Source organism: Mastigoproctus giganteus, chromosome 10 (genome assembly GCF_048544385.1).
Source record: "Mastigoproctus giganteus isolate SK-2022 chromosome 10, ASM4854438v1, whole genome shotgun sequence".
Classification (NCBI taxonomy): domain Eukaryota; kingdom Metazoa; phylum Arthropoda; class Arachnida; order Uropygi; family Thelyphonidae; genus Mastigoproctus; species Mastigoproctus giganteus.
Genome location: NC_143584.1, coordinates 209,103,734 through 209,130,581, shown reverse-complemented (window position 1 = coordinate 209,130,581; position 26,848 = coordinate 209,103,734). Strand labels below are relative to the sequence as shown.

The window sequence follows — 26,848 nt, the reverse complement described above, 5'->3', positions numbered from 1 at the left end:
TTAGAAAGAGATATGCAATCTGGGGAGAGGACTTGTGATTCTTGGTACTTATTATGTGTACAAAGTGTTGTTTACTTTCTCATTTTGCAGATATATAACATAAATTTAACATATATATTTCTATACGTTTCTTTAAAAAATTTATATCAGTTATTAATATATTTTATTTCTGTGATTTCATTTTGCAAAAAAATGTTTAGCATTCTCAATACAATCTAAATACCATGAAATATTAGTTGTAAATATTTTTTCAAATGTAGTATTTTATAAAGGCCATACACTTTTCAAGCAGTTTTGTGGCTGTTGCTTATGCTTTAGAGATTAGTCTGCTATTATGGTTGAACATTCTACAAAATAAATAAATTTTCTGTTTATATTCTAGGATAGATAGCGTAATAGGGTCAGAGGAAAGTACAAGATAGAAAATACAAGAATATTACCATATTTAGCAGTCACATGGGCTCAAATGTAGAATTATATCTAAATAAATGTACAGTGAGTGTGAGCATATACACACACGTGCATGCCTTGTAGATATTCATACATATATCATCAAGTGGGTCATGGATTTTGGGATAAGGATCTCCATTAAAGAGAATTGCTTCTGATAGTACATGTTTATAGACTTAGCAGTGAACTGAAACAAATGGCAATCCAGTGTTTAATTTAATCTTGAAGAGAAAGGTGTTTTAGTGTATGGGCATGTGCCATTTGCTAGCCAATTTTAAGGCTTTTTACTTCAGGGCCATAATTCCTAACACATGTGCTTGTATTCTTTAGCTTGTAAACTCCTTTTTATAAAGGTCAATTTATAAAGGCTTTTCTTGGTGCTATAGTTAACTAGTCTCTTTCAAAGATGTAGGATTTTTCCAATTTCTATTAATTTTTTGTCGACTGAAAACTTGTGTAATTTCTTATCTGCTTAAAGATTCAGTTTCTCTCATTTCCTAACAGTGTATATGAATTCACATTTGGTATGATATTATTAGGTAATGTTAGAAATTCAATGAAATATAATATTTAATTGTTATTCTGCACTTGCATATTTTCAGAGTTGTAGGTGCAAGTTTTATTGCCTTGTTCATAAGTCCATTACACACTACAGTTTTTTGAAATAATAGTAAAATTTATTTGAAAAAAATAAAGTAAACAAATTTATTTGGTCTTTTTTAATCTGCTGAAGTAATGTGTTAAGGGCCCCACAGATTTTTACATGATCAGACGCATTGTGTTACCTTGCAGAAATTGTCACATTTTTTCCAGATGTTCTCCTCCTTCAGGACACGATCGTTATCATTATGGCATGTATACTTTGTATTAATTTAATGTGGCAGAGTAGTTTTTCAGAAAAATTTAACTCTAGGTGTGAAAGAGAAATCCAGTTTTCTGGATGCAGAAGTGAATATTTCATATGTATAATTCTGATATGCTTATGCAAAGAAAAATTTGGAAGGAAAAGGTAATTGAAGTAAAGTAAAAGTGCCCTTGTCAAAATTCTGGGTGCTGATGGTATAGATGTGTATTATTGTTGCAACAGATTCTTTCTTATAGGAAGTAAGACAAAATTATGTTTTCTCTGTCCTCCCCACCCACTTACAATCCCATTGGAGAATGATTTGCCCATCAGGAACTAGTGTAGATATATGTGCAACATTTGGATAGCAGGATGTTGTGACTTTTATCTTCAAAAACTGAGGATAGAATTTCTAGTTTGTGGTAGAAAGTCATTTATGTACAACAGAAAGCATCCTCCAACTTTGATAAGTTTGAAGAAAGAGCCATCTACTATCATTCTATTATCCATTTACTATTAATAATTTAATTAACAACATATATTTTTGAGAAATGTATTCTGTCTATTGTATTGTTACTAAGGATAGGATTTGTGGAAGTTCATCACTTTTAATCTTGTGATGTTGCTGTATAATTTGACATCAAAGATTAGGATTTATTGAATTTAATTGCTGCAGGGACCTCTGTGCTTTCATGACTTTAAGGACTCTGTGTAAACTCTTCTTAATGACTTTTCAATTTTTGTTTCTCTGTTGTTTGTAAACTCCTCTAAGTAATTGTACTAGTATAACTAGTTTGTATTCTTTTTATTTGGCAATAAAATGAATTTATATATATATATATATATAATGGACTTCTTAATTCCTTTAGAAAGGATTGCAGAAAGTCCAACAGGATGCCAATTGGATGGCAGAAATTTGTCTCCCTTCTTACAGTCAGCTGGATGGATATGGATTAATTTACATGAGAACAGAAAAATTCAGAGTTCGTTCTGTAACACAGCATTTAAGAATAAGTGAAGAAAGGATATCAGGACCAGAAGACATGCTGGTGTCAAGATTATTTGGGATTCTTCTAACTTCTTGGTAGAACAGGATTTACAGATGTGACTACATGAGTTACAGGAAAAGTGAGATGCAGGTAGGCCACTTTTTTCTTTTAGATGAAGATGCAATAGAACCATCAAATGTAAAAGAGGTGAAAATAAGAATAGAGGGAAGTTGCAACTAATGCATTAGCAGAATACCAGAAAGCTTAGTTACCATTTGGACAAGAGGCAAGTTTTCTGTACTTGGACTTCTTAAGGTCAACTTTGAAGTTTTTAATAATTTTGTCAGCTTTAATTTATGCAGAAGAAATTAGAAATTTGGATGAGAATCATTTACAATATACTTGCTTCTTGATGCAACAATCTTAGTGTATGTTTTAGGAAACCAAGGTTTAGATAATTGAAAAGACTTTGGAGTGAGGAATAATGTATTTCATTGTTCTCTGTGTGACAGTATAGTGTTTTTGGCACTTATCAGTTGTTTTGAGCAGTCTTGGTTTGATTCCTATTGATGACTGGAGTATTCTTAAAGGCCTTTTCAATTTGGGCTGTAGTTAGTTGGTCACATGCAGAGGAAATAGGGTTTTCTCCTGTGAGTTATTTGTATGTTGTGCAGGCTGAAAAAACTATAGGTTTTTGCCTACACAACATACAACTCAGCCTGTAAATGCATGCTTATATGGACATAATACAATATGTCTGTGTATTAATATAAGGCCATATTGCATGCCGATGCAATATGGTTGTATGTTAATGTGCTGTGTAAATAATAATAACAACAATAACATAATGATTTTAGTAATTAGCACATGTATTATGATCAGATTTGAAAAAGTAGCCAAGCTATTGGGAGAGAAGAATAGCAATCCTGTTTATTTGGCACCACTTTAATGCAAAATAGCAAGACTGACAACAACTTTGAGAGGGAGAGAGGAGGGGGCTTCTTAAGAGGTGATTTCCACAAAGCTCCTGGAGGAAAATTTTTCCATTCACCATTAAGTTTTGCAGATTAATAATTTATGACAACCTTAACCAGAGGTGGGATTGATTCTTGCATTGCTTCTTTTTTGACATTCAGCAGCCTGAAAAGCAGGATGGGAAAAATTACAAGGTTAGCAGTTACATGTACTGTTAAGAGTTGCTAAAAGCACAAAGAGGCACACATCTAAATATTTATACACTGATTCTTAGGAGCATAGTAAATAAATTCGATAAGTTTGAAGTTTTGATTAAGTCACCAAATGCTGACATTATAGGTTTAATGGAAACATGGTGTCAACTGATGTTAGGGATGCAGAATTCAAATATGGTGATTATAATATGTACGGAAAGGACAGACTCCATGGGAAGGTGGAGAGGAGCAATGCTTTTGGCATAGAAGCACCAATTCTAAAACAGTGCAACTAGTAGATGCAGGTTACCAGTGTAATACTGAGTCAGTGTGATGTATCATAAACATAGGAATTGAAAATGAGAGTTAGTCTGTTATAGGCCAAATGACTGAGTATAATGAATAACTATATGGACAAATACACTGGGCCAGCAAATTAGAGTGCCATATCATGGGGGAGTTTAACTTTCCAGCTGGTAATTAGAATGGATGCGTTTGTGGCTTACTCAGTAGCTTTGCACCAACTGCTTTCTACACCAACGCATTAGGGAGACAACAAGAGAAAGCTGATGACTGTATCAATATTCTTGATGTAGTTATCAGCAGCGATTCATCATGTATTAAAAATCTTTAAGGAAAGGAACATCTAAGTGTCAGTGATAATAGCACAGTAATGTGGGATTTATTAAAAGAAATGACTGCTGTCAAGTGTAAAGGGAATGGATTTGTTTTTGCAAAGGTGATTATAATGGACTCAAGAGATTTAAAAAATTTTTTTAGTGCGACCAGCTGGTGTTAAAAAATGTAAATAATGCCAGATGGGAAGTGACAGGTAATTTTCATTGCCATAATAAGTATAATACTGATTTTATACTAACTAAAAGATTCAAGATTTTTACAAAAATGGATGCCAGATGAACTCATGAGCTTAGTGGCATAGAAGAAAAATGCTTGGAATTATAAATTGTAATCAAGCTACTCATGAGGTTGTAAGTTTTTCACTAATTGCACAAAGTTTTGCAGCAAGAAATTCTTTTTTCATGTTAATGTTAGAAGGAAAGGGATGAATCACACTGGTCTACTTCATATGAAATGGCAACTATGATTCCGTATCCAATACAGATTGCTGGTTAACTGAATAAATATACTGCATCTGCATTCAAGTGTGAAGAAGTTTTTAGAGATGAGGATAGCAGAAGTCTATCTAATGCCAATTGGGAGTTAAATGATTTTGTAATAACAGAAAGTAAGGTAGAAGGGAAATTTTAGTTTCAGCTAAAAGTGAACAAAGCATCTGGGGCTGATGGAATCTATCCAATTGTATTAAAAGAAGCTGCAAAAGAGTTAGTTAAACGTTGACTCATATTTTAACGCTTAGTCAGTAAAGCCTTGGATACATCTTTAGATTTAGGAGAATTACCTGCAGATTGGAGATATGCAATGGTAATTTCTATTCACAAGGGTGGTTCAGTGGGTAACTCTAGACCTGTAAGTTTAACCTTTGTGCCAAGTAAAATAATGGAATCAATAGTTAAAGATGTAATGGAAGATCATCTTGACTGGAATGGAGCCATAAAATAATCGCAGCATTGGGTTTATTAATGGGAGATTTGCCTCATGAATCTGGTCAGATACCACGAGGTTGACACAAAGGAATTGGATGCAAAAAATAATTTTGACATTGTATATTTAGATTTCAGCAAAGCCTTTGATAGTATAGCACATGTTTAATTGTTCTCTGAATTGAAGGAAGGAATCCATAGGCCATTACTATGGAAAAATAGTAGGCACCCAATCCTTAAACAGAGTTGTAAATATGACTATTCTGAAGCTTGAGAAATAGCCCTTGAACTCCATTAGAACAAGTCTGCACACCTGGTATTCACAAAAAGAAGAATAATGGAAGGTTAACATGGAAGCTTATATCAGTGACCAGGTTTAGTAGGTGGGATCTCATTCTGACCTGGGGCTTACCTGGAATATAGGCCTAATTTTTTTCAAAACCAGTTTGCAGACACAAAGGAGAAGACTTTTGCATTCCAGTGAATGATCCAGCAGGAACATGTAGGTATTTGCATTAACGTTGTCTTCATGAAATATATCCAGCTTTGTCTTTTACCTTTTGCCATGTATGCCGCAGTGATATAGTCTTCTGCTCCCTATATGTATATCAACAGATGCCTCTTGGTAGAATTTTGGACACTGAGGGGAATGAATAAAGTTGCTGGGAACTCACATACAATCTGCAGGCAAACCTTTTATATCAACCTCTATGTTGAAATCTTGGTGGCTCAGAATAATAAATAGCATGTACTTGCCTCCGTAGCCGAGTGGTCAGGAGCGGGAGTGCAGTAGCACACGCTCTTTGAGTAGACCTGGGTTCAAGCCCCTGACTCCTGAATACGGTCGATCTGCCAACCCGCACCAGACCAGCGTGGCAGATTATGGTCATTTCCCTCAGCATGAATTGTTGATGAGGCTTCCATCCTGCAGTGGGTTGATAATGGCTGCACTTTACCTTTTTTACTGACACTGGTAAAACCGATTTGAATACAGTTGACTAACCTGTATTAGCTGGAGTTACAGTTACTCCAGGAGCAGATAGGAACCAGAACAACTCCTATCTGCCTCTGCACTACATGCTCTGTAACCCATCCACTCTTAATGACATGTTCTCTAATAATACAATTAATGTTTAATTCTCTCCACATAGATCCAAATAAATTCATCAACAAGGCACATAGAGCAGAATGCCAGGCATAAATATTTGCTGTTCTTCACTTGTAGATAAAAGGTTCCTTTATCTACAAGTGAAGCAGCATGGATCAACATAATTCTACTTCTCCCATCATCACTTGTACAACGTTACTTAACTGACTGACTATTGAGCTGAAATAATTTTGTTCTGCCCCTTGCCACTAAACAGGGAATTCTTAGTATTATATATTTATATTTAATGTTTGTATTAATAGCATATGTAATTTTGCAATTATGTAACAATATGCTATGTAATTTTTTAAAATTACTTTTATCCCTACTATGTGTATATTATAATAGTCTATGTAATTATATATCTTATATTTGTAAAGCTTTCCTAACCATGTGTCTGTTTTAGTGGTGCACCATGCAGGTAATAAATAGATTTAATAATAATAAAGGAATGATTAAGTGGTAGTAGACAAGATTGATTATGAAAGGTCACTGCTTATTATTGTGTAATGTGATGAGTGGGCTTCCTACTGTCTTTAATGTTTATTAATGATATTGATGTAGGTATTATAAGTTTGATGTCTAAATGTGCTGATAATACAAAGGTGGGCATAGTGGTTAATGACAATAATTGGGGTATGCTACTTCAAGAGGATGTAGATAAACGAAGCAGATGGGCTGGAAAATGACAGTTGAGGTTTAATAATGATAAATGTAAAGTACTGCATTTGGATTGTATTAATTCCAGAATAACATGAAATCTGGGTAGCACTAAACTTGAAGCTAGTGAAGTATGAAAAAGATCTAGGGGTAATTGTACAGTCCAATGTGAAGTTGCTGAGCAGTGCAGACAATGATAAATAGGAATTTTGCCAGCAAGGGTTAAAGGTAATCATTCTGTTGTATATGGCAATGGTTAGGCCAAATTTGAAATACCGTATGCTGGTTTGGAAACCTCATTTTAGGTGGGGATATAACTCTGTTGAAAAGGGGTGTGACGAAGAGCAACAAGATTAGTTGGAGGACACAAAAGAATATTCTTACTAAGAAAGACTGGGGTTTTGTGGAAACCAGTCTTGATAATTGTTTGCCTGGTTTCCAGAGAAGATGCAATTAGGTCACCATGTAGATGCCCAGTTTCCACAGACTAATTGTGGTCTCTGGTAACTAAGCATTTGCTTGGTGACCTAATCAAAGTGTATAAGGCTTTAAAATGGTTAAGTGAGCTAAATGCTGTTGGCACCTTTACTCTTTCTCACATGAAACACACAAGGGGGTGTTAATTTAAACTGGAAAAAGATAGTTGCAGAGTAGGTGTGTGGAAATTTGTCTTCATCCAAAGAGTAATCAATTGTTGGTGTATACTTCTGCTTAGTGTTGTGGAGGTAAGGTAGCCTGAATAAATTTAAGCCAGATTTGGACAAATTATTATTTGGCTGATTGTAAGGTAATACTTAAGGTTCCCCACAGCTGCTAATAGTTCTGTCTAACCTGCACTGTCTAAGCTTTGATAATATTTGTATCCTTAGTGAGGACCAATTCAAAGATATTTGGACCTCTTGTACTTTTTATGGCACATTGAAATAAGTAACAGTTGTCCAGATGGTTCCAAAAACTGATCCCACTTACTGTACTGCTTGACATGAATTTCAATTAATAAGAGTTATGTTAAAGTTACCCATAATGAGGTATTTGCCCTGCTTGTCTATTAAAGCTGCCTAAATAGATTTTTATCATATACTCCGCAATCATTCAGCCTGTAGCACATCCCAACTATCAACTTTACATTATCATTAGGCAATTTGTGCTGCTGATTCTTCATCCCACTGAACTTGATAACTTTGGTAATAGTCTGACTTCTTTCAATTCACTTTTGATAAGAAGTGTAACACCCTTCCTCCAAACCCTTCTATTTCTCTTGAACATATTATAATCACCATAGTGGAATCTCTTATCACCAGTGTCAAGACGAGGCTCCATCTCAGTTATCTTTACAGTATTAGCTTTAGATGAGTTGGCTGGCAGCTGAAATTCACTCAGTTTGTTAACAACACTCCTTTCCTTCCTATATAAACAGGTTAAATTTTTTGCTTTTTTACTTTTTAATGTCCTTACACAACCATTAACTGCTTTTAAGTAGATTTTATTGGTTGATGTGCCTCTTCCATGTGTGTTATATTGAGATCTCTCACAGTTGTTCTCTAATAAAAGAAGCCACTTTTTTGAAATAAAAGTGATATATTTAAATATTGACTTGCAACAATACTTTTTTGGACTCTGAGATTGTTTATCACTCTGGCCATCCTAAATGTTGTCACCTTTGGCTCTCATCAAGGCATTTCAGACATTTGCATGACTGTTGTGTCACAAAACGTAATGCAAGTGGAAGGAAGCAATCCCAGAATTACTGAGATGTGCTCAAAATATTCAATTTAAAATTTATGATTCTCTCTTTTACATATTTATGGGGATTAGAAAACAAACAAACATTGAAGTTGCATTTTTTATTGGGATTCTTGAAACTGATGACCTTACCATTACCAGTTTGGCTCAAATTCCTCACCAGCCATGTTATCAATGTGCATTACTTACTTCTTTTACCATACATGGTTGCATTATGTTCTTAACATTTATTCTGCTGTGGTTCTAGCTAAAAAGAAAATGTAGGTAGAAATTTGGAAGTCAGTCACATATTGTAAAGGTACACCATTTTTAATATGATTGCAATGTGTAAACTGAAAATGAACAGAATGATGATGCAACTTTAAAATTATATTAAAAAATAAATAAAATGGTATGAAATTTTTAGATTTGTCATATAGAGAGTTGTATAGCTGTATGATTGAATCCATGTGATACGACACATGGATACTATAATATTCTCATCATTTGACCTTATGTGGCCATTATTCCCAGTGGGATTATTCCCTAGATGATTTGGAAGCTTCATAAAGTGTTACCTGTAGGTATAGTCTGATGTATTATCTAGTGACTGGTCTGTAATATCATTTTAAAGGTACCCACAAAATGTAGGAAACATAGGAAATGTTTGATCTCACCATGGTGCCCATCATAACCTCAAAAGTCATTACTTGTATGACAGATGGGAGAAGTTGAAAAAGACTAGAAAATATGGGAGAAGGCAGAACTCTTCTCTGGCATTGAAAAATGATTTGGAAACCTCAAGTCTCCATTAATTATTGGTAATGAGAATTATCTCCCACCTAGTACTGACTTTCACCAGTCAGTACTAGGTGGGAGATCATTGTCATTACTAATAATTAATAGAGACTAAGTCATTCTTTTTGTAGGATTTTGGAAGTCATATCTCGATTCCTCTCTTCATTGATATACACTTGGGTTGCTGCTTACAGTATGATAGACACTTATAGTACCTTGTATTATCCGTGGGATGGGGAGTGAGAAGGTAGTCTTTATAATATAGTGAGTTGCCACTGTTAATGGAATTCAAAACATGGACAAATAGTTTCATCTGTATTTACTTTAGATCTTTATATAATTACAGGATATAAAACAGAGGTGGCCAAACTTACTATTCCGAAAGCAGCACGAGAAAGTCTTTGAATGCTGGTGATCCACAAACGAGTGTATGCATTTTTTTAAAATAAAATTCACGTATGAAATAAAAATTTACTTTTCAAATAGAGTTATTTCACAATGTTGAAGTTATTTCATTTCATGATTAGTAGTTTTTTTTTCAACTATATTTAACATACTTATTAATAAAGTAACATACTGTGAAAATACAGTGTCCACAATCCTTACAAAAGTAAATAGTTATTGTGTGAGTAGAGTACATGATACAACCCTGAAACCACATCCAGGTGATAGATGTCTTCTAGTTTTAATTTGAGGTGTGCTATGTGGGCATCTTTAGTTACTCTGCAAAAATTCCACCTATAATCCTACTCCTTCCACATTTGGCATAACATATCCCTGTCAACATGGGGTGATTACTTCACAAATGCATTGTTTAACTCCACAAATCTGCCCTGCAATAGTTAGAATATATACTTTTCTTTACAAATCCCGAGAGTAAAATCTAAAAGAGTCAAATCAAAGGGATCTTGAGGTCACAAAATTATTCCTCTTCCAATCCAATTTCCAAGGAATACTGTGTTCAGGTGTGCACAGACTCCTTTGTGGTAATGTAGCGGATCTCTGACTCCTTGGAAAATCATGTTTCCATCATTCTCATTCTGCAGTTGCAGCATAATGAAATTATGCTCCAACTGCAGAATTATTCTCCAATTATTCTCCAAAGAAAGACTTCCTCAAAACAGCTCCACTCTGCCCTCAGTGACTTTTGTTTGGCCATCACCTTACCCAGGCTGATTGCACAAACAGGTGTCCTTTATGAATTTTCCATACCATTGCCAAACTCTAGGTCTACTCAGTGACTTCTTTTTAAACTGTTTAAAATTTATGTATAAAAGCAGTAACAGACTGCAGCATATTGAACTATGCTTTCTCAGGGTTGTAAGTTCCACTATGATTACAGTTTTGTGATTATTCTGCCATCTACTGTAGCGCTCATTTTATGGTTGGCAAATAAAAACTCAAAGATATCTTCTGTCATCTGGCAGTGGTTTCAGATTTATATCATGTATCCTATGCACACAATAATATTTTAGTTTTGTAAAGGAGGTTTGTAAAGATGCTGTACTATCATACAACCTACTGCAGAATGACATAAAAAAATATTCTAAATGAAAAAGAAAATTAATAGAATTTTTATATTTGTATATATGGTCTTCAATTAAGGGTTAGTTAAATTACCAGTGCTGTTTTTTAAACAGTAAGGTAACAGATGTTTTACGGAGAAACCATGCCATTCCTTGGTGTGATACATTGAATGGATAAGGACACAATATATATGGGAATTTTTAGTATTATTCTAAGGTATGCATGTATGTCTATGTATTTCTATATGAATAAAAGTTAGGAACAGTGCACATTTCTTAAAATTGCCAACAGGTGTTTGAAAGTTTTATTATTATTTTATTTCTCAATAATCAAATGTTGAAGCATGAATTTTTTCAGTTCATGTTTCTCTGAGAGATGAAGGTCAAGTGTCAAAAAGTTGCATGTGGCTCATATAACTTTTTTGGTTCCCCTGATAGGTTAGCTTGAGCCATATGTCTTTTGTATTAAGGCAACTATAACATTATGTAATGTTCTGATTCGTGTTTACACATTACAAGAATTTTTTTGCTACTGTACACTTAATATCTCATGCATTTAATTTTCTGGAGTTCATCTAATAAATACAAAGCTTTTAATAAGAGACATAATTTGACTTTCTTTTAGTATTCATTAAACATTCATTTTTAAGTAACTCTTTTGGAATGGAATTTTAGGAACTTTCATTCACAAGAAAAATTAGGCGGATTCAAGATAAATACATAAGTGTTATTGATTTGTAAATTCAATGCATTCTTGCAGTGACAGTAATTGAAAAAAAACATTTTGAAATGGTATTGTAAGCCAAAAATTTACTGGACCCTATCATATAGTGAGTTTTAGTGTTTCCATCTGTTAAGGACAATGTACATGACTGTCTTCATCCATTAGATTTGGCAAGTTCAGTTAAAGATTGGGTAAATTGAACTAGATGGTGGACTTATGAAGATTGTCTTGCTGCTACTTTGTTCACAGCTTTGGAAAAAAAAAATAAATAAAGTGGGTGGAAGTGAAAGAATGGGGAAATATTTTGATAAATTGCATATTTTATTCATTATTAATGAAAAATTAATTAAAAGACTATAAAATTTGAATGCATCTCAATATAGAATAATTTTTGTTTTTTTTTAATCAAATGTAGTGGCAGTGTTTCTACCAGAGTACCAGAGTGTGCTGCATGATAATATTGTAAATACAGTTTACAGTCCATTATAATATCCATTTTTAACTTGTTGGCAATTACCGTATTTCCCCATGTATAAGACGTACCTTAATTTTGGGGCCCGAAATTTGAAAAAAAAAATGTATTACATAAAGTTATTGAACTCAAGTTTTATTCATCATAAAATTCATACAACTCCTCATCATTGTCAAAACTCCCATCCATTAGCTTGTCCTCATCTGTGTCTGATGACGAATCACTGTCTTCATATATTGTTCCATCTATGGCATTTGAAATGCCACACTTCTTAAATGACTTTGACAACGATCTCAATCTTGATATTATCCCAGGTTCTTTTCACCCAGGTACAAACTTCTCCTATAGTTGGTTTCTTCACTCTTCCTGCTGGTGTCAGATTGTCCCCAGAAGACTTCATCCATTGGTTCCATTCGTCTCTCATGGCAGCTTTGAAGGGTTTGTTAATGCTGACATCAAGTGGTTGGAGCTGGGATGTCAAGCCTAAAGGTATGACGTCAAGTTTTGTTTTTTGCTCTGCAGCAATCTTCTTTGTGTTATGTGTGCCCTGAACTGATCAAGCAACAATAGGGCAGGTTTGCGTAAGAGCCCACCTGGTCTCCCGCTCCAAACTTTCTCAAACCAGATCTTCATCCCATCCTGATCCATCCAACCCTTGTCATGAATGTGGACAATCACTCCTCGAGGAATGTCTCCTTTTGGCATTGTTTTGCGTTTGAAAATCAGCATAGGAGGCAGCTTGGCGCCTCCGTAGCCAAGTGGGAAGGAGCAGCAGTGCGTACCACACGCTTCTTGATTAGACCGGGGTTCGAGCCCGTCACCACCAAATATGGAGGATGCGGAAAGGTCAGGGAATGACCACCGCATATTCCGGAGCAATATGGCCTTGGTTGCTAATGCTCCTAAAAACCAAACAACAACAACAGGAGGCAGCTTGTTTCCGTCGGCACAACAAGCTAGAACAACTGTATAATGGCTCTTTTCATGTCCACTTGTCTTCACAGTTACAGTTTTAACCCCCTTCTTATCAACAGTTCTGTTACTTGGAACATCAAAGTGAAGGGGGCTTTGTCCATATTTGCAATCTGTCCCAAGTCAAACTGATGTGTCTTCCGACATTGAATGACAAAACGATGAAATTCAAGGACCTTCTGCTCATAGCTTTCAGGCATATTTTGGGAAAGTCTGGTGCATGTACACATGCTTAGTCCATTCCATTTCATGAACCTGAAGCACCAATTGTGTCCTCCTTTGAAATCAGTAACTTCTTTTTCATCAGCAATTCTTCTTGCCTCATGCTGAATCATCTTTGTGGACACAGGAATTCCAATTGCCCTTTGCTCTTCAATCCATATCTTCAATTTCCTCTCTAAATCAGGCCATTTTGCTGACTTGCCTCTCATGGCCTTCTTCTGCCGTGGCGTTTCCAGTAGGGTTTCTTCTTCCTGTAGCCAGTCTCGGATTGTTTTCTCAGTTGGAGGAGAACCAAACTTACGTTCAGCAGCACGATTTCCATTCACTTTTGCAAACTGTATTACTTTTAACTTGAATTCAGCACTGTGCGAAAATCTTTTCTGAGCCATTTCTGGGTAGAACATGGCAAAACGTAACCTAATATACCAGTAACAAGTGCGAAACAATGAGCACAAAGACAACAAACGTGAAAAAGCGGGAAATGCAAGTAAAAAAATCTACAACCACTGTTTAAGACATACCCAGTTTTTAGACCCCAAGTTTTTCGAAAAAGGGTGCATCTTATACATGGGGAAATACGGTATGGACCCCTATGTGCAACTGCACATTTGAGAGTTATTTTGGCTATGTTCAATAGAGATGGTAATTCCTTTTCCCATTTGGCCATATTCAAGAGATCTACTAATCACTTGAAACTCTTTGCCTTCCTCTCTTTGAAACTTGAATTTCTCCAGTCCAACTTTCTTAACAGTGAGGTAATTTTGCTTGGTAATTTTAATGTTCGCAACTCCAGCTGGCTTCCATTTTCTCATCGTGAAAAACACGATGAGAAAATGGTGCTGGTCATGATGCCAAGGCTTTTGCAATTACTAATGACCTTGCATAGATTGTTCATTTATCCACCAGAATACCAGGCAGTCTCAACCATGCAGCCAACATGCTTGATCTTTTTCTCACAAACAACCCTTCTAAGTACACAGTCAAGGTGAGTGGTCCTCTAGGCACCGCAGATCACAACTTGGTGATGGTCTCTTTCCCCAATGGAGCCTTTCTCTTGTGGCCATTCTCAACCTCACATTGTTTGGTATTACAAGAATGCAAAATGGGTTGATTTGTGAGATTTATTTTCTTCTTTCCTTGGTTGGATTACTGTTTCAAATCTTCTGATGTTCAAATCTCAGATCTTTCAGTGAAATTATCCTTGTAGGGATGAAATCCCTGATACCACGCTCCACCTTAAAATCTTGCCCTTTATCAAAACCTTGGTTTTTCAATAAATGTGCTAAGGATGTTCAAGATAAGAATGTTGCATATCACAATTGGCTTGTATTCAAATTTCCAGCTTCACATTTTCTGCCTACACTAAAGCTTGCTTAAGTTGTAAAGCAATTATTAATCAGTTCAAACTAGATTTCGAACATGCTAAGAGTAGAAAACTTGCTTCTTGTCCAAATGGTAGCCGAGCATTTTGGTCTCTTGCCAAAGCTGTTGATTGCAACTTTTGCCTATCTCTGTTCCCACCTCTGTCAAAACCAGATGGTTCTATTGGCATTTCAGTCAAAGATAAAGCTAAACTGCCAGCATCCTACTTTTATTTCAAACTCATGTACTGATGATCTTGGTAAACCATATCTACCATTCCCAATACATTCCATTCAGTACCTCCTGTGGTCTTCTGTCAAAAGGATATCAGAAGGATTTTGAACAATCTTTATCCTAGGAAAGCTCCATGTCCTGATGGTATTTTTCCACTTGTTCTCAAAATCTGTACTCCTGAGCTTACTCCTGTTCTGTGTTTCATTTTTCACTTTCTTATTCGAAAGGTGTTCTCCCTCCCACCCAATTACTGTTCCACTGCACTTAATTCTATTCTTTCTAAAGTAATGGAGAAATCAATTAACTGCCAACTGTTAAACTATCTGGATACCTTTTGTCTGATCAACGATCGCTAGTATGAATTCTGTCAGTGTCAATTCACTGGTGATATTCTGGCTTATGTTACCCCATCTATGGACAAATTCAATGGAAAAGTTTGGTGAAACTCAATCAGTTGCTCTTTACATTTCAAAGGCTTTTGATCATGTTTGCATAAAGGTCTTCTAAATAAGCTTCCATCTTATGGTTTGCCAACTGTTTTTGTAATTGGTTATCCAGTTTTCTCTCTGACTGCTCACTACGATTGATGGTAGATGTCTCTGTCTTCTAACTTCTCCACTAATGCTGGTGTTGCCCAAGGTTCAGTCTTTCTCCCATTATTTTACTTTTATATATTAATGACCTTCCATTGATGAGAAATCCTATCATCAGCAAAACCATAGTTTTGCTGATGATACCACATTGCATTCCATCTTCTAGTTTGAGAAACTTTACTCTGCACAAATAGCTTCAACTTCTTTAATATCCGCTACCAATTCCTTAAATGAATGCTGGTCTCCAGGTAATTATTTAGTGGGTTAAGGATAACATAGTTGATTTCTATCCTACTAAAACTCAGTCCTGTCTTATATCTCACAAAAAGAATTCTTCTGCTGCTATGCTTATCTTCAGTGACACTGATTTCTGGGCAAGATGATATATCTCTATTGGGGATTACCCCGACTTCTAATATATAAATAAATATATATAGTCATATAAATTAGAATAAGGTTTAAAATAATAAAATAATGCCAGCATTACGGCAAGACAAGAGTGAAAAAATAAAATTAAACCTAAATTCAAATCTAACAGGGAGGGAAGAGAAAGGTAACAAGAATAAAAATATATTGCAAGGAAACTCTAAATTAATTTTGAAAATCTAATTATACTAATAATAATTCATTGAAATTTAAAGCCAATTAAATAGAAATTTAGCGGTGCCCCCTCTGATGGGCACCAGGTCCAAATTTATGTGAAATATCACAGAGATTTAAACCATCCACAATAAAACAAAACAAAACAAAAATAAAAAAAATAGACTGACCATTATGCCCCATCTCAACAGAGGACCACAAGGCCAATAATGGTCAGGGAATCGCTGCATTTCGAACGCTAAACAAATCGCTGCAAAGGCGAAACAATCGCAAGATCAGTCCGCCACACCGATCCCCAGATCGAACCGCCAATGCAGGGAATTGAACAGCGGTGGTCCTGATGCAGTGAAAATCAAAAATAGAACAGACAAGAGCACTCCAGTGAAAAGCCACACTACTGCTGGCATTATTTTATTATTTTAAACCTTATTCTAATTTATATGACTATGTTTCAAGCATCATGTAGAGGAATGTGCTTTTTGCTGCCTTTGATGTGTGCTGTATCCTCCATTTTATTTTTATTAAGTAATACTTCTTTTCCAACATTATTTAAATATAAATATATATATATATACTTACTTACTCCATTGTGCTACGGTCCTTGTAGAACATTGTCCTCCTGAATGATTTTCTTCCAGCTGTCTCTTTCCGTGGCCATTGTTCTCCATTGTCTCACCCTAAGTTGTCGTAGGTTGTTCTCTGTGTCATCCATCGACCTCCTCCTCCTCGGTCTTCCTCTCAATCTTCCTCCTGGTTGCCCTACTATTGCTTTCTTTGCCCATCTGTTTTCCTCCATTCATATCACATGGCCTGCCCATCTAAGTCTTGAGCTCTTTATCACTTCTACTATATCCGTTCTCCATACAGTTCCTTCAGCTCTTGGTTTGTCCTTGTTTTCCACTCTTCCCTGACTTTTATGGGGCCAAAGATTTTCCTTTCCCACACATTTAAAGATTTTTCTTCCTTCTTTTTAAACATCCATGTTTCACTAGCATAAGTCATGACAGGTTGTACCACTGTTTTGTATAACACTAATTTCGTTCTTCTAGAGAGCAGTTTTGATTGAAAGTGTTTCTGCAGGGAATAATAGCATCTATTACCAGCATTACGACGATCCTGAATTTCTAGGGTATTGCTACTATCATGTTGAATCATAACTCCAAAATATTTGAAGGATTCTGATCTATTGAAACTATGCTTTGCTGTTTTCCAGATCTGTTCAGTACTTTGTCTCTTCCTCCCACCTGTAATCATAAACTTCATTTTATTTTCATTTACCTTCAACCCAACCCTTTCTGTTTCTTTCTCCAACCCTTCAAAAGCTGTCCTCAGAATATGTGGGTTTCTTGCTGTCATCACTACATCATATGCATAGGCTAGGTGCTGGTAGAGTCTGTTATATATGATCCCATTGGAGGTGCAATACCAAGTTAAAAAGGGCTGGTGACAAAGGGTTCCCTTGTCTCAGCCCTCTCCTCACTTCAAAGGGAGGTGCCTCCGTAGCCAGGTAGGAAGGAGCAGCAGTGCGTAATTAAACACGCTTTTTAATTAGACCGGGGTTTGAGCCCGTCACCACCAAATATGGAGGATGCGGAAAGGTCAGAGAATGACCACCGCATATCCCGGAGCAATATGGCCTTAGTTGCTAATGCTCCTAAAAATCAAATAACAAACAAACAAACTTCAAAGGGCTTGGAGAGATTCCTTTGTACCTTAACCTTGCTTCCTTCCAGCATGACCTTTGTCAGTCTTTTGGGCATACCAAAAAAGCTTAACAAGCTTTTTTGGTATGCCCAGGCATCCCATCGTTTTCAATAGCTCCACTCTAGCCACACTATCATATGCCGTGCTGAAATCAATAAAGAGATGGTGCAGATCTATATTATGTTCGTAGCACTTCTGCAAGATCTGTGAAGGTGGAAATATGGTCAACAGTTGACCTCCCTGCACAGACCACTTTGATATTCACCAACTATTCCTTCTGCTAGTCTTGATATTCTTCTAGTCAGAATGAAGGATAAAATCTTATATGTTGCACTAATTACAATTCCTCTGTAATTCCCACAAATTAATTTGTCTTCCTTCTTGTGGATTGGGATGATTACTGCTGTCTTCCAGTCATTTGGCAATTCTTCTCTTTCCCATATGTCTGATATAAGCTGATGTAATTTTTGGATCAGTTTCTTGCTGCCTGCCTTTATGAGTTCTGCTGGGATGTTATCTTCTCTGGGTGCTTTATTATTTTTAGCCTATTGGACTGCATTCCATACCTCTCCTATTGTTGGGCCCACGATACCTTCAACATTATCTGTTTCTTCTTTCTCTTCGACAATTTCTTCTGGGCATGCCTGTTCTTTATTAAGTAAGGAATTAAAATGCTCCTTCCAAACTTCTGTGATCTCTGCTATTCCCCCCACTATTTCTCCTCTCTTATTTCTGCACAGATTAAAATGTGGCTGGACACCTTTTTTATGTTTTCTACTTTATAGAATTTCCTAATCTGCCCTCTGTTGTATTCTTCTTGCATTTTTTATATTCTTCCCTTTTCCCATTCTCTTTTCTTTTGTCTATATACTGACTTCGCTTCAGCTCTTTTAACCCTGTAGTCCTCAGTGTTCTTTCTAGTTCCTCTCTGTAACATTTTCTGCCTAGCTTGGTTTTGTTGTTCCAGGATCATCTCACAGTTCTGGTCGAACCAGTCATTTCTCGCATTCTTTTTTGTTCCACTCCAAGTACCTCTTCTGCTGCTACACTCTGTGCTTCCTTATTATCTTCCCATTTTTTTTATTGATGGGCTCACCTTCCTGTGGTTTGTGTTCTCCAGTTGTTCTTCCACTTTCATTCTAAATCTTTCTCTAGTATCTTCATCTTCTTTAAGGTTATCTTGTTGATATCTTTTCTTTGTTATCCCTCTTTTCCCTCTGTATACGAGGGGTTCCGAAAAGTAAGGTAACACATTTTTTTTCTTAATAATGGTGAAAGGGAAGGGAATGAGATGAAACGTGGTGGACAGATAGACCTGCTAATAACGTTCAAAAAGACTGCCACTGCAGTATTGCAGTACTGTCATCTCACAGCAGATTCCAGTTGCAAAATGGCAGCTACTGTGTGAGTGTGGTCCAAAACAGGCGTTTGTGAAGTTATTCACTTTTTGCAAGCAAAAGGATCTTTACCAAGTGACATTCACCGTGAATTGGTTGCTGTATATGGCGAAAAGGTGATGACAAAGAAGCAGGTATGTTTTTGGTGCAATGAATTTAAAGTGGGCTGTGTTGACATAGAAGATAGACATCGGGCAGGCAAGCCTTCATCAAGCAAGACGGAAGACCATATTTTGCGAATTAAGGGCATCGTTCTTGAAGACAGGCGAGTGAAACTGTGTGAAATTGCACAAATAGTGATTGTGAGTAAGTTGACTGTTCACGATGTCCTTGGCTTTCAAAAGGTGTGCTGCTGCTGGGTGCCCTGACAATTGTCAGAGGAGGACAAAGCAAAATGCATGGGGATGTGTCTGGAGAACCTGTTGTGATATAGCGACGATGGAGGGGATTTTCTAGCTCGCATAGTCACAGCAAATGAAACGTGGATTTATCATTTTACCCCAGAGAGCAAACAAGACTCCATGACCTGGAAACATCTACAATCTCCTGTGTGCAAAAAGTTCAAAACTGTTCCTGGTGTCCGAAAAGTCATGGCCACAGTGTTCTGGGATCGTCAAGGTGTTCTGTTGGTGGATTTGTTGCCAATTTTTTTGCACGACAACACAACTCCACACATACTGCCCACACCACTCGTAAGTGGTTGCGACGTAATCGTTGGGAAACTCTGTCACATCCTTCCTTGACTTCCATTTGTTTGGCCCTCTGAAAAAACACCTTTCAGGAAATAATTTCACCATGGATGAGGAAGTTCATCAGCTGGTGCGATGTTGGTTACTGCATGTAGGCATGAACTTCTTCAGTACAGGTGTTGATAAACTGATCCATCATTGGGACAAGTGCATCAATAAAACTGGAGACTTTGTGGAGAAGTAGTGCATGTTCACTTATTTCTTGGTGTGTAATTTCAACTTCATATTATTAAACATCATCGAGAGAAAAAATGTGTTTCCTTACTTTTCAGAAACCCCTTGTACCTTTACGAGCCTATTTCGTAGATGGTACTGTACCATAAAATTGTCTGAATCATAATCTGCCCCCTTGTTACTCCTCTCGTCCATTACGTCTATAGCATGACGAGTATCAATGAGGAAGTGATCTATCTGATTTCGTGTGATACCATCAGGTGAAATCCAAGTTTCTTTGTGGATATTCTTATGTGGGAAATTTGTGCCACTAATGTTCAAGTCTTTTCCTCTTGTAAAGTCTATTAGCCTTTCCCCATTTTCATTACTGGTTTCATGTAAGCTGTTTCTTCCTACATTTGGTATGTATATTTCTTCTCTACCAACTTTGGCATTGAAATCACCAAGGATGAGTTTAGTATCATGTCTTGGGACCTCATCTAAAGTCCTCTCCAGTGCTTCGTAAAAGGCATCCTTTGCTTCGTCCTCTGCATCTTCTATCAGAGCATGAACACTGATCATGAATGTGTTTAACATTCTTTAACACATTTTAACCAATTGAAAAGCATTAGCATTAGTAGAGGCACATAATGCAAGAAAGCAAGCTTATACAGCTTATGCAGCATTTGAACCAAGTGAAAAGCATTACCATTAGTAGAGTCACATTATGCAAGAAAGCAAGCTTCTACAGCTTATGCAGCATTTGAACCAAGCATTACCATTAGTAGAGGCACATGATGCAAGAAAGCAAGCTTATACAGCATCAGCCAAAAAAAAAAAAAAAAAAACCCTTCCCATTATCACTGATCTATCCATTTCAAATGTTTGTTTAGTTCTGCCCTGAATTTATTTAAGCTATCAACTTGCACAACAAAAGATGGAAGTCTGTTCCACCAATCAACTACCCGCTGGCTAAAGGCAAATTTCTGCACATCTATTCTACAACTGTCTTTCCTTAGTTTGCATCTATGCCCCCTTGGGTTTGTAATCTGAGCAAGAGGAAGAATCCCATCAATATTGAGCCTGCTCAATCCATTAAAGGCCTTATACACCTCAGTCAGATTGCCTCGCAGGTGCCTAGTTTCCAGAAGCTGCAATTTGCAGAACTTAAGCCTTTCTTCGTAAGAGCACCCCTTTGTTCCCTTCTCTGTACTCGTTCTAGCAACTCTACATCCTTCCTAAAATGAGGCTTCAAGATCTGTATGCAGTACTCAAGGTGTGGCCTGACTATTGCCTTAACAAGGGGATAATCACCTCCTTATCCCTGCTTGCAAAATTCCTATATATCATTCACAAGACCCTGTGACCTACTCTGGCAGCCTGTCTGCACTGTTCAGAAAACTTCATATCTGACTGCACAATTACCCCCAGATCTCTTTCATTCTCCACTACCCTGAGTGTAACACCACCCAGTTGGTACATTTCTCTGGGGTTACTGCTACCCATATGCAGTACTTTGCATTTGTCAATGTTAAATTCAGTTGCCACTTCACAGTCCATCTACCCAACTTTTCCAGATCCTGTTGCAGCAGCATACTGTCATTACTGTTATTAACAACCCTGCCAACCTTTGTATCATCTGCAAACTTGGGCATTAAGTTCGTTTTACCTTCATCAGTATCATTGATAAATATACAAAACAACAATGGGCCCAACACCGAACCCTGAGGGACACCACTGAGGATAACATTAGTCCACTTAGAGCAGTATCCATTGATTACCACTCTCTGTCTTCTCCCACTCACCCATCCGTTGTAGCAATTTGTCCTTAATCTGTTGTAGCAATTTGTCCTTAATGCCATACTGCTCCAGTTTGTGCAGTAGTCTTCCATTTGAAACAGTATCAAAAGCTTTTCAGAAATCCAAGTATATGATATCAAAATTATTTTTTGCATCCAGTTCCTTTGTGACCACATCATAGTATCTAATCAAATTGATCAGACAAGACTTCCTCTGACTAGTTTGATTGGATTCTATGATGTGGTCACAAAGGAACTGGATGCAAAAAATAATTTTGATATCATATGCTTGGATTTCAGTAAAGCTTTTGATACTGTGCAAATTGGAGCAGTGTGGCATTAAGGGCAAGTTGCTATAATGGATAAAAGGAAAGGATGACTTCCTGGCTAATGTTGGCTCTTAAAGACTTAGTTCAAAAAAGTTCTGTCCTGTCTGTCTACATTGAAAATTTGTCTGGAACAATAGTTTCCTTCTTTAATGATTTTTGGCAGTCTTTTTGTGAAAATTTTCAGCTGCTTGTCCATCGGCACTAGCAGCTTTACTTAGCACCTTGATACTATGCAAGCCATAGCTAATTTTGAAACTCATCTTTTACTTGCAGTGAACTTTTTTCTTTGGATCCCTCTCATTGTTGGTCTTTCATTATCTTAAAAATATTCAAAACTTTAGCTAAATGGTAGCAAGGTTTTTAAAGACCAAGGCATTTTGTTTGGCCTTGAATCTAAAAAATTGCAAATCATTTAAATATATTAGATTATCTAAACATGTTAGTAGTGGAATGTTAGTACAATGTTGTAAGGAAACAAGCTTATAAAGCATTGGGAGGTATTCCCACATCACTTGTCCATCTCCTTTAATAATTTGTTTGATTTGTGTTTGGTAGTATACTCAGGGAAGTGGAGAGTGAAAAAGACCTGTAATTGTGGGTAATTGTGCAGTCAAATATGAAGTTTTCCGAGCAGTTCAGACAAGCTGCCAGAGCAGGTCAATGGAGTCTTGTCAATGATATATAGGAATTTTGCTAACAGGAACAAGGGAAGTGATTATCCCATTGTGCAAGGCAGTGGTCAGGCCACACCTTGAGTACTGTGTACAGGTCTGGAGGCCTCATTTTAGGAAGGATGTAGAGTTGCTAGAACGAGTACAAAGAAGGGCAACAAGATTGGTGAGGGGAACAAAGGGGTGCTCTTCCCAAGAAAGGCTTAAGTTCTGCAAATTGCAGCACCTAGAGAGTAGGCACATGCGAGGTGATCTGATTGAGGTATATAAGGCCTTGAGTGGGTTGAGCAAGCTGAATGCTGATGGGATTCTTTCTTTTGCTCAGATTAAGAACCTGAGGGGACATAGATTCAATTGAGGAAAGACAGTTGTAGAATAGACGTGCAGAAATTTGCCTTTAGCCAGTGGGTAGTTCATTGGTGGAACAGACTTTCTAACTTTTGTTGTGGAAGTTGATAACCTAAATAAATTTAAGGCTCAGTTGGACAGGCATTTGGAAAGAATGGAGGGGTGAAATGGGAGGTGTTTTTTTTTGACTGATGCTGCATAAGCTTGCTTTCTTGCACCTTATGCTAATGCTTAATTTATTCACAACATCAGATGGAAGTTTGTTCCTACAATCAATTACTCTTTGGTCAAAATCATATTTTCACATGTGTCCTGCAACCATTCTTTTTCAACTTTAAATTTGCATTGCCCCCTCCATTTAAAGCCTTATCTACTTTGGCATTAGCAAAGGCACATGATGTTAGAAAGCAAGCATATATAGCATCAGCCAAAAAAAAAAAAAAAAAAACCCTTATTTCACCCATACACTCGCTCCAGATGTTTGTCAAGTTCTGCCTTGAATCTATTTAAGCTATCAACTTCTACAACGACAGATGGAAGTTTGTTCCAGCAATCAACCACCCGCTGGCTAAAGGCAACCTTCCGCACATCTATTCTACGACCGTCTTTCCTCAATTTGAATTTATTCCCTCAAATGATTATTCTGAGCAAGAGGAAGACTCCCATCAGCATTGAGCATGCTCAAACCATTCAAGGCTTTATACGCCTCAGTCAGATAACCTCGCAGGTGCCTAGTCTCCAGACACTGTAATTTTCAAAACTTAAGCCTTTTTTCATAAGAGCAACCCTTTGTTCCATTCACTAATCTTGTTGCCCTTCTCTGTACTTGTTCCAGCAGCTCTACATCCTTCTTGAAATGAGGCCTCCAGACCTGTATACCCAAAGTGTGGCCTGACCATTAGTGGAGGAGGTGATTAAGGAGGTGATTATCCATACAAGGGGATAATCACCTCCTTATCCCTGCTAGAAAAATTCTTGTATATCATTGACAAGACACCATGAGCTACACTTGCAGACCATCTGCACTGCTCAGAAAACTTCATATCTGCCTGCACAATTACCCCCCAGGTCCTTTTCATTCTCTACCACTCAGTTTGGTACCAGAGTTGATAGGTTACTCTGGCATTACTGCTTCCTATATGTAGTACTTTACATTTGTCAATATTAAACTTCATTTGCCACCTCTCAGCCTATCTGCTCAACTTTTCTAGATCCTGTTGCAGCAGTGTACTGTCATTAGTGTCATTAACAACCCTGCCAACCTTCATATTGTCTGCAAACTTGGACATTAAGCCCGATATACCATCATCAGTATCATTTATAAATACAGAAAACAACAATGGACCAAACACTGAACCCTGAGAGACTTCACTAATAACATTAGTCTATGAAGAACAGTGTCCATTGATTACCACTCTGTCTCCTCCCACTCAACCATCCCTTTATCCATAGCAGCAATTTGCCTCCAATGCCACACTGCTCCAATTTGTGCAGCAGTCTTCCACGTGCAACAGTATCAAAGGCTTTTCTAAGATCCAAATATATGATATCAAAGTTATTCTTTGCATCCAGTTCCTTTGTGACTACTTCATAGTATCCAATCAAATTAGTCAGACAAAACTTCCCCCTAACAAACCCATGCTGTGTCCGAGTTATAACTGAAGTCTTGTCTAGATGATCCTGCAATGCTTCTTTAATCAGTGCCTCCATTAATTTCTCTGGAACAGAAGTTAAATTAATAGGTCTGTAATTACCTGTTTCTCCCTTTGATCCTCCTTTGTGGATTCGGGTCACATTTGCACATCTCCAGTCCATGGGTACCTCCCCAAAGTCCAGGGACGCTCTCATAATTATGTCTAAGGGTTTGCTTACTTCCTTTGCCGGCTCCTTTAATATAACTGGATAGATTCCATCCACCCCAGGTGAATTTCTTGTGTTTATCTTCAACAATTTCTCCTCCACTTTACTCTCAGTTATTACAAGGTTATCTAGCTTACTGCCAGAGTTGAATACACCTCTGGCATTCCACTTCCTGAATAACTTCTCGCGTGTGAATGTCGATGAAAAATATTCATTTAGTTTGTTAGCTATCTGAGCAGGATCATTAACATTTCAACCATCGATGTCAAGTGGACGAATCTGATTCATCCCCTTTCTTCTAGAGTTTACATAAGTAAAGAACTCTTTGCTGTTTTTCTTTGCCTCCTTTGCCAAAGATTTCTTGTAATCTGCCTATGCCTGCGTAACCTCCTTTGTATCTTGGTTACAGACCAGCTTATATCTAACATAGGCTTCTATGTCACATGTTAATTTATATGTATCCCATGCATTTTTCTTTTCTGTCATATGTCTAATTAGTTCATCTGATATCCATTTAGGCCTAAATCTTGAACAATATTTCTTTGTTGGTATGAAAAGCCTAGTAGCTTCCAAGATTAATTCTTTGAATGCTTCCATTTTGAATTTGCTGTTGGTAACATCATCAGTTGGTTCCACCGTACAGAATTTAAATACTGTCTCAGACCACCGTAGTCACCTTTATGAAAGCAAAAACTCTTCCCTTTACCCATGATGGTAGTTACCTCTTTGAGTAAATCCCACTTTAGCAAATTGTGATCACTGCCATCTAATGGTTCCTTTATCTGCAGAATCTTGATGCATGAAGAATCACTACTGATAATCAGATCAAGAGTATTACTCCCTCTAGTTGCCTCCCGAACATGCTGGTGTAGAAAACAATCATCCAATAAATCCACAAAAGCCGTGCTAGTGTGTGAGTGACCAGCCCCCAAATTCCAGTCAATATCCAGGAAATTAAAATCCTCCATTATAAGACATGCTAATTTACTGGCACCCTCTATTTCTCTGCACAATTGCTCATTATACTCATCAGATTCATTAGGCCTATAACACACACCTACTCTCATTTTTCCTTTCCTAGTGCTTATGTCACACCAAACAGACTCAACATTGCATTGTCCACCCACATCAATTGGATGCACTTCCTGAGATTTTGTGTTTCTTAACTAACAGCACAATCCCTCCTCCCTCCCTGTCCTGTCTATCTGTACACATTGTACTCCCCAAATTCCAGTTCTGCACTGCTTATGCACTACTTCACACTTGACTTGTGAGTTTCCTCACAAGTGCTTAGTTTCCATACGCTACAGTTTACAGAAAAGCAGTGTTTCTTTGTAAGAGTACTCTTTTGTGTCCTTGATTAGTAGTAGTGGCATGCGATGCAAGAAAGCAAGTGTATGAGCTTATGCAGCATCAACCAAAAAAAAAAAAAAAATCACACCATTCCCTCCAAATGCCTGTCCAGTTCCTCCTTAAATTTATTTAACCTATCAGCTTCCACAACGAAGATGGAAGTTTGTTCCAGCAATTAACCACCCACTGGCTAAAGACAAATTTCCGCACATCTATTCTATATCTGTCTTTTCTTAATTTGAATTTATGCCTCCTTCAGCGTGCTCAACTCATTCAAGGCCTTATACACCTCAATCAGATCACTGTGCAGGTGCCTAGTCTCCAGCCACTGCAATTTGCAGAACTTAAGGATCCCTTCATTCCCCTCGCCAATCTTGTTGCCCTTCTCTGTACATGGTCAAGCAAATCTACATCCTTCCTAAAATGAGGTCTCCAGACC

At 37.1% G+C, this 26,848-nt stretch overlaps 2 protein-coding genes across 8 annotated transcripts in view; one reads left to right on the top strand and one right to left on the bottom strand.

Moving 5' to 3' along the window:
- The window catches only part of LOC150079830 (homeodomain-interacting protein kinase 2-like), a 264,858-nt gene that overhangs the window by 5,749 nt on the left and 232,261 nt on the right, over positions 1 to 26,848 (top strand). For 2 of the 7 annotated variants that reach the window (XM_090383654.1, XM_090383656.1), the window contains exons 2-3: positions 2,164 to 2,433; positions 9,688 to 9,769. The exons of 3 other annotated variants lie outside the window; for them this stretch is intronic. The gene's annotated coding sequence lies outside the window, so the exon portion shown is untranslated. The remainder of the gene's footprint in view (positions 1 to 2,163; positions 2,434 to 9,687; positions 9,770 to 26,848) is intronic. 2 more of the 7 variants (XM_090383655.1, XM_090383657.1) reach the window with 1 other exon arrangement.
- On the bottom strand, positions 20,158 to 20,646 carry LOC150079831 (protein CFDP2-like). Its single transcript, XM_090383247.1, has one exon. The coding sequence runs from the start codon at positions 20,644 to 20,646 to the stop codon at positions 20,158 to 20,160; it is 489 nt and encodes a 162-aa protein (XP_090239373.1).

What these genes read in the sequence shown, in the direction of transcription:
- LOC150079831 (XM_090383247.1), bottom strand. Translation starts at nt 20,646, where the DNA reads ATGTTAAACACATTCATGATCAGTGTTCATGCTCTGATAGAAGATGCA.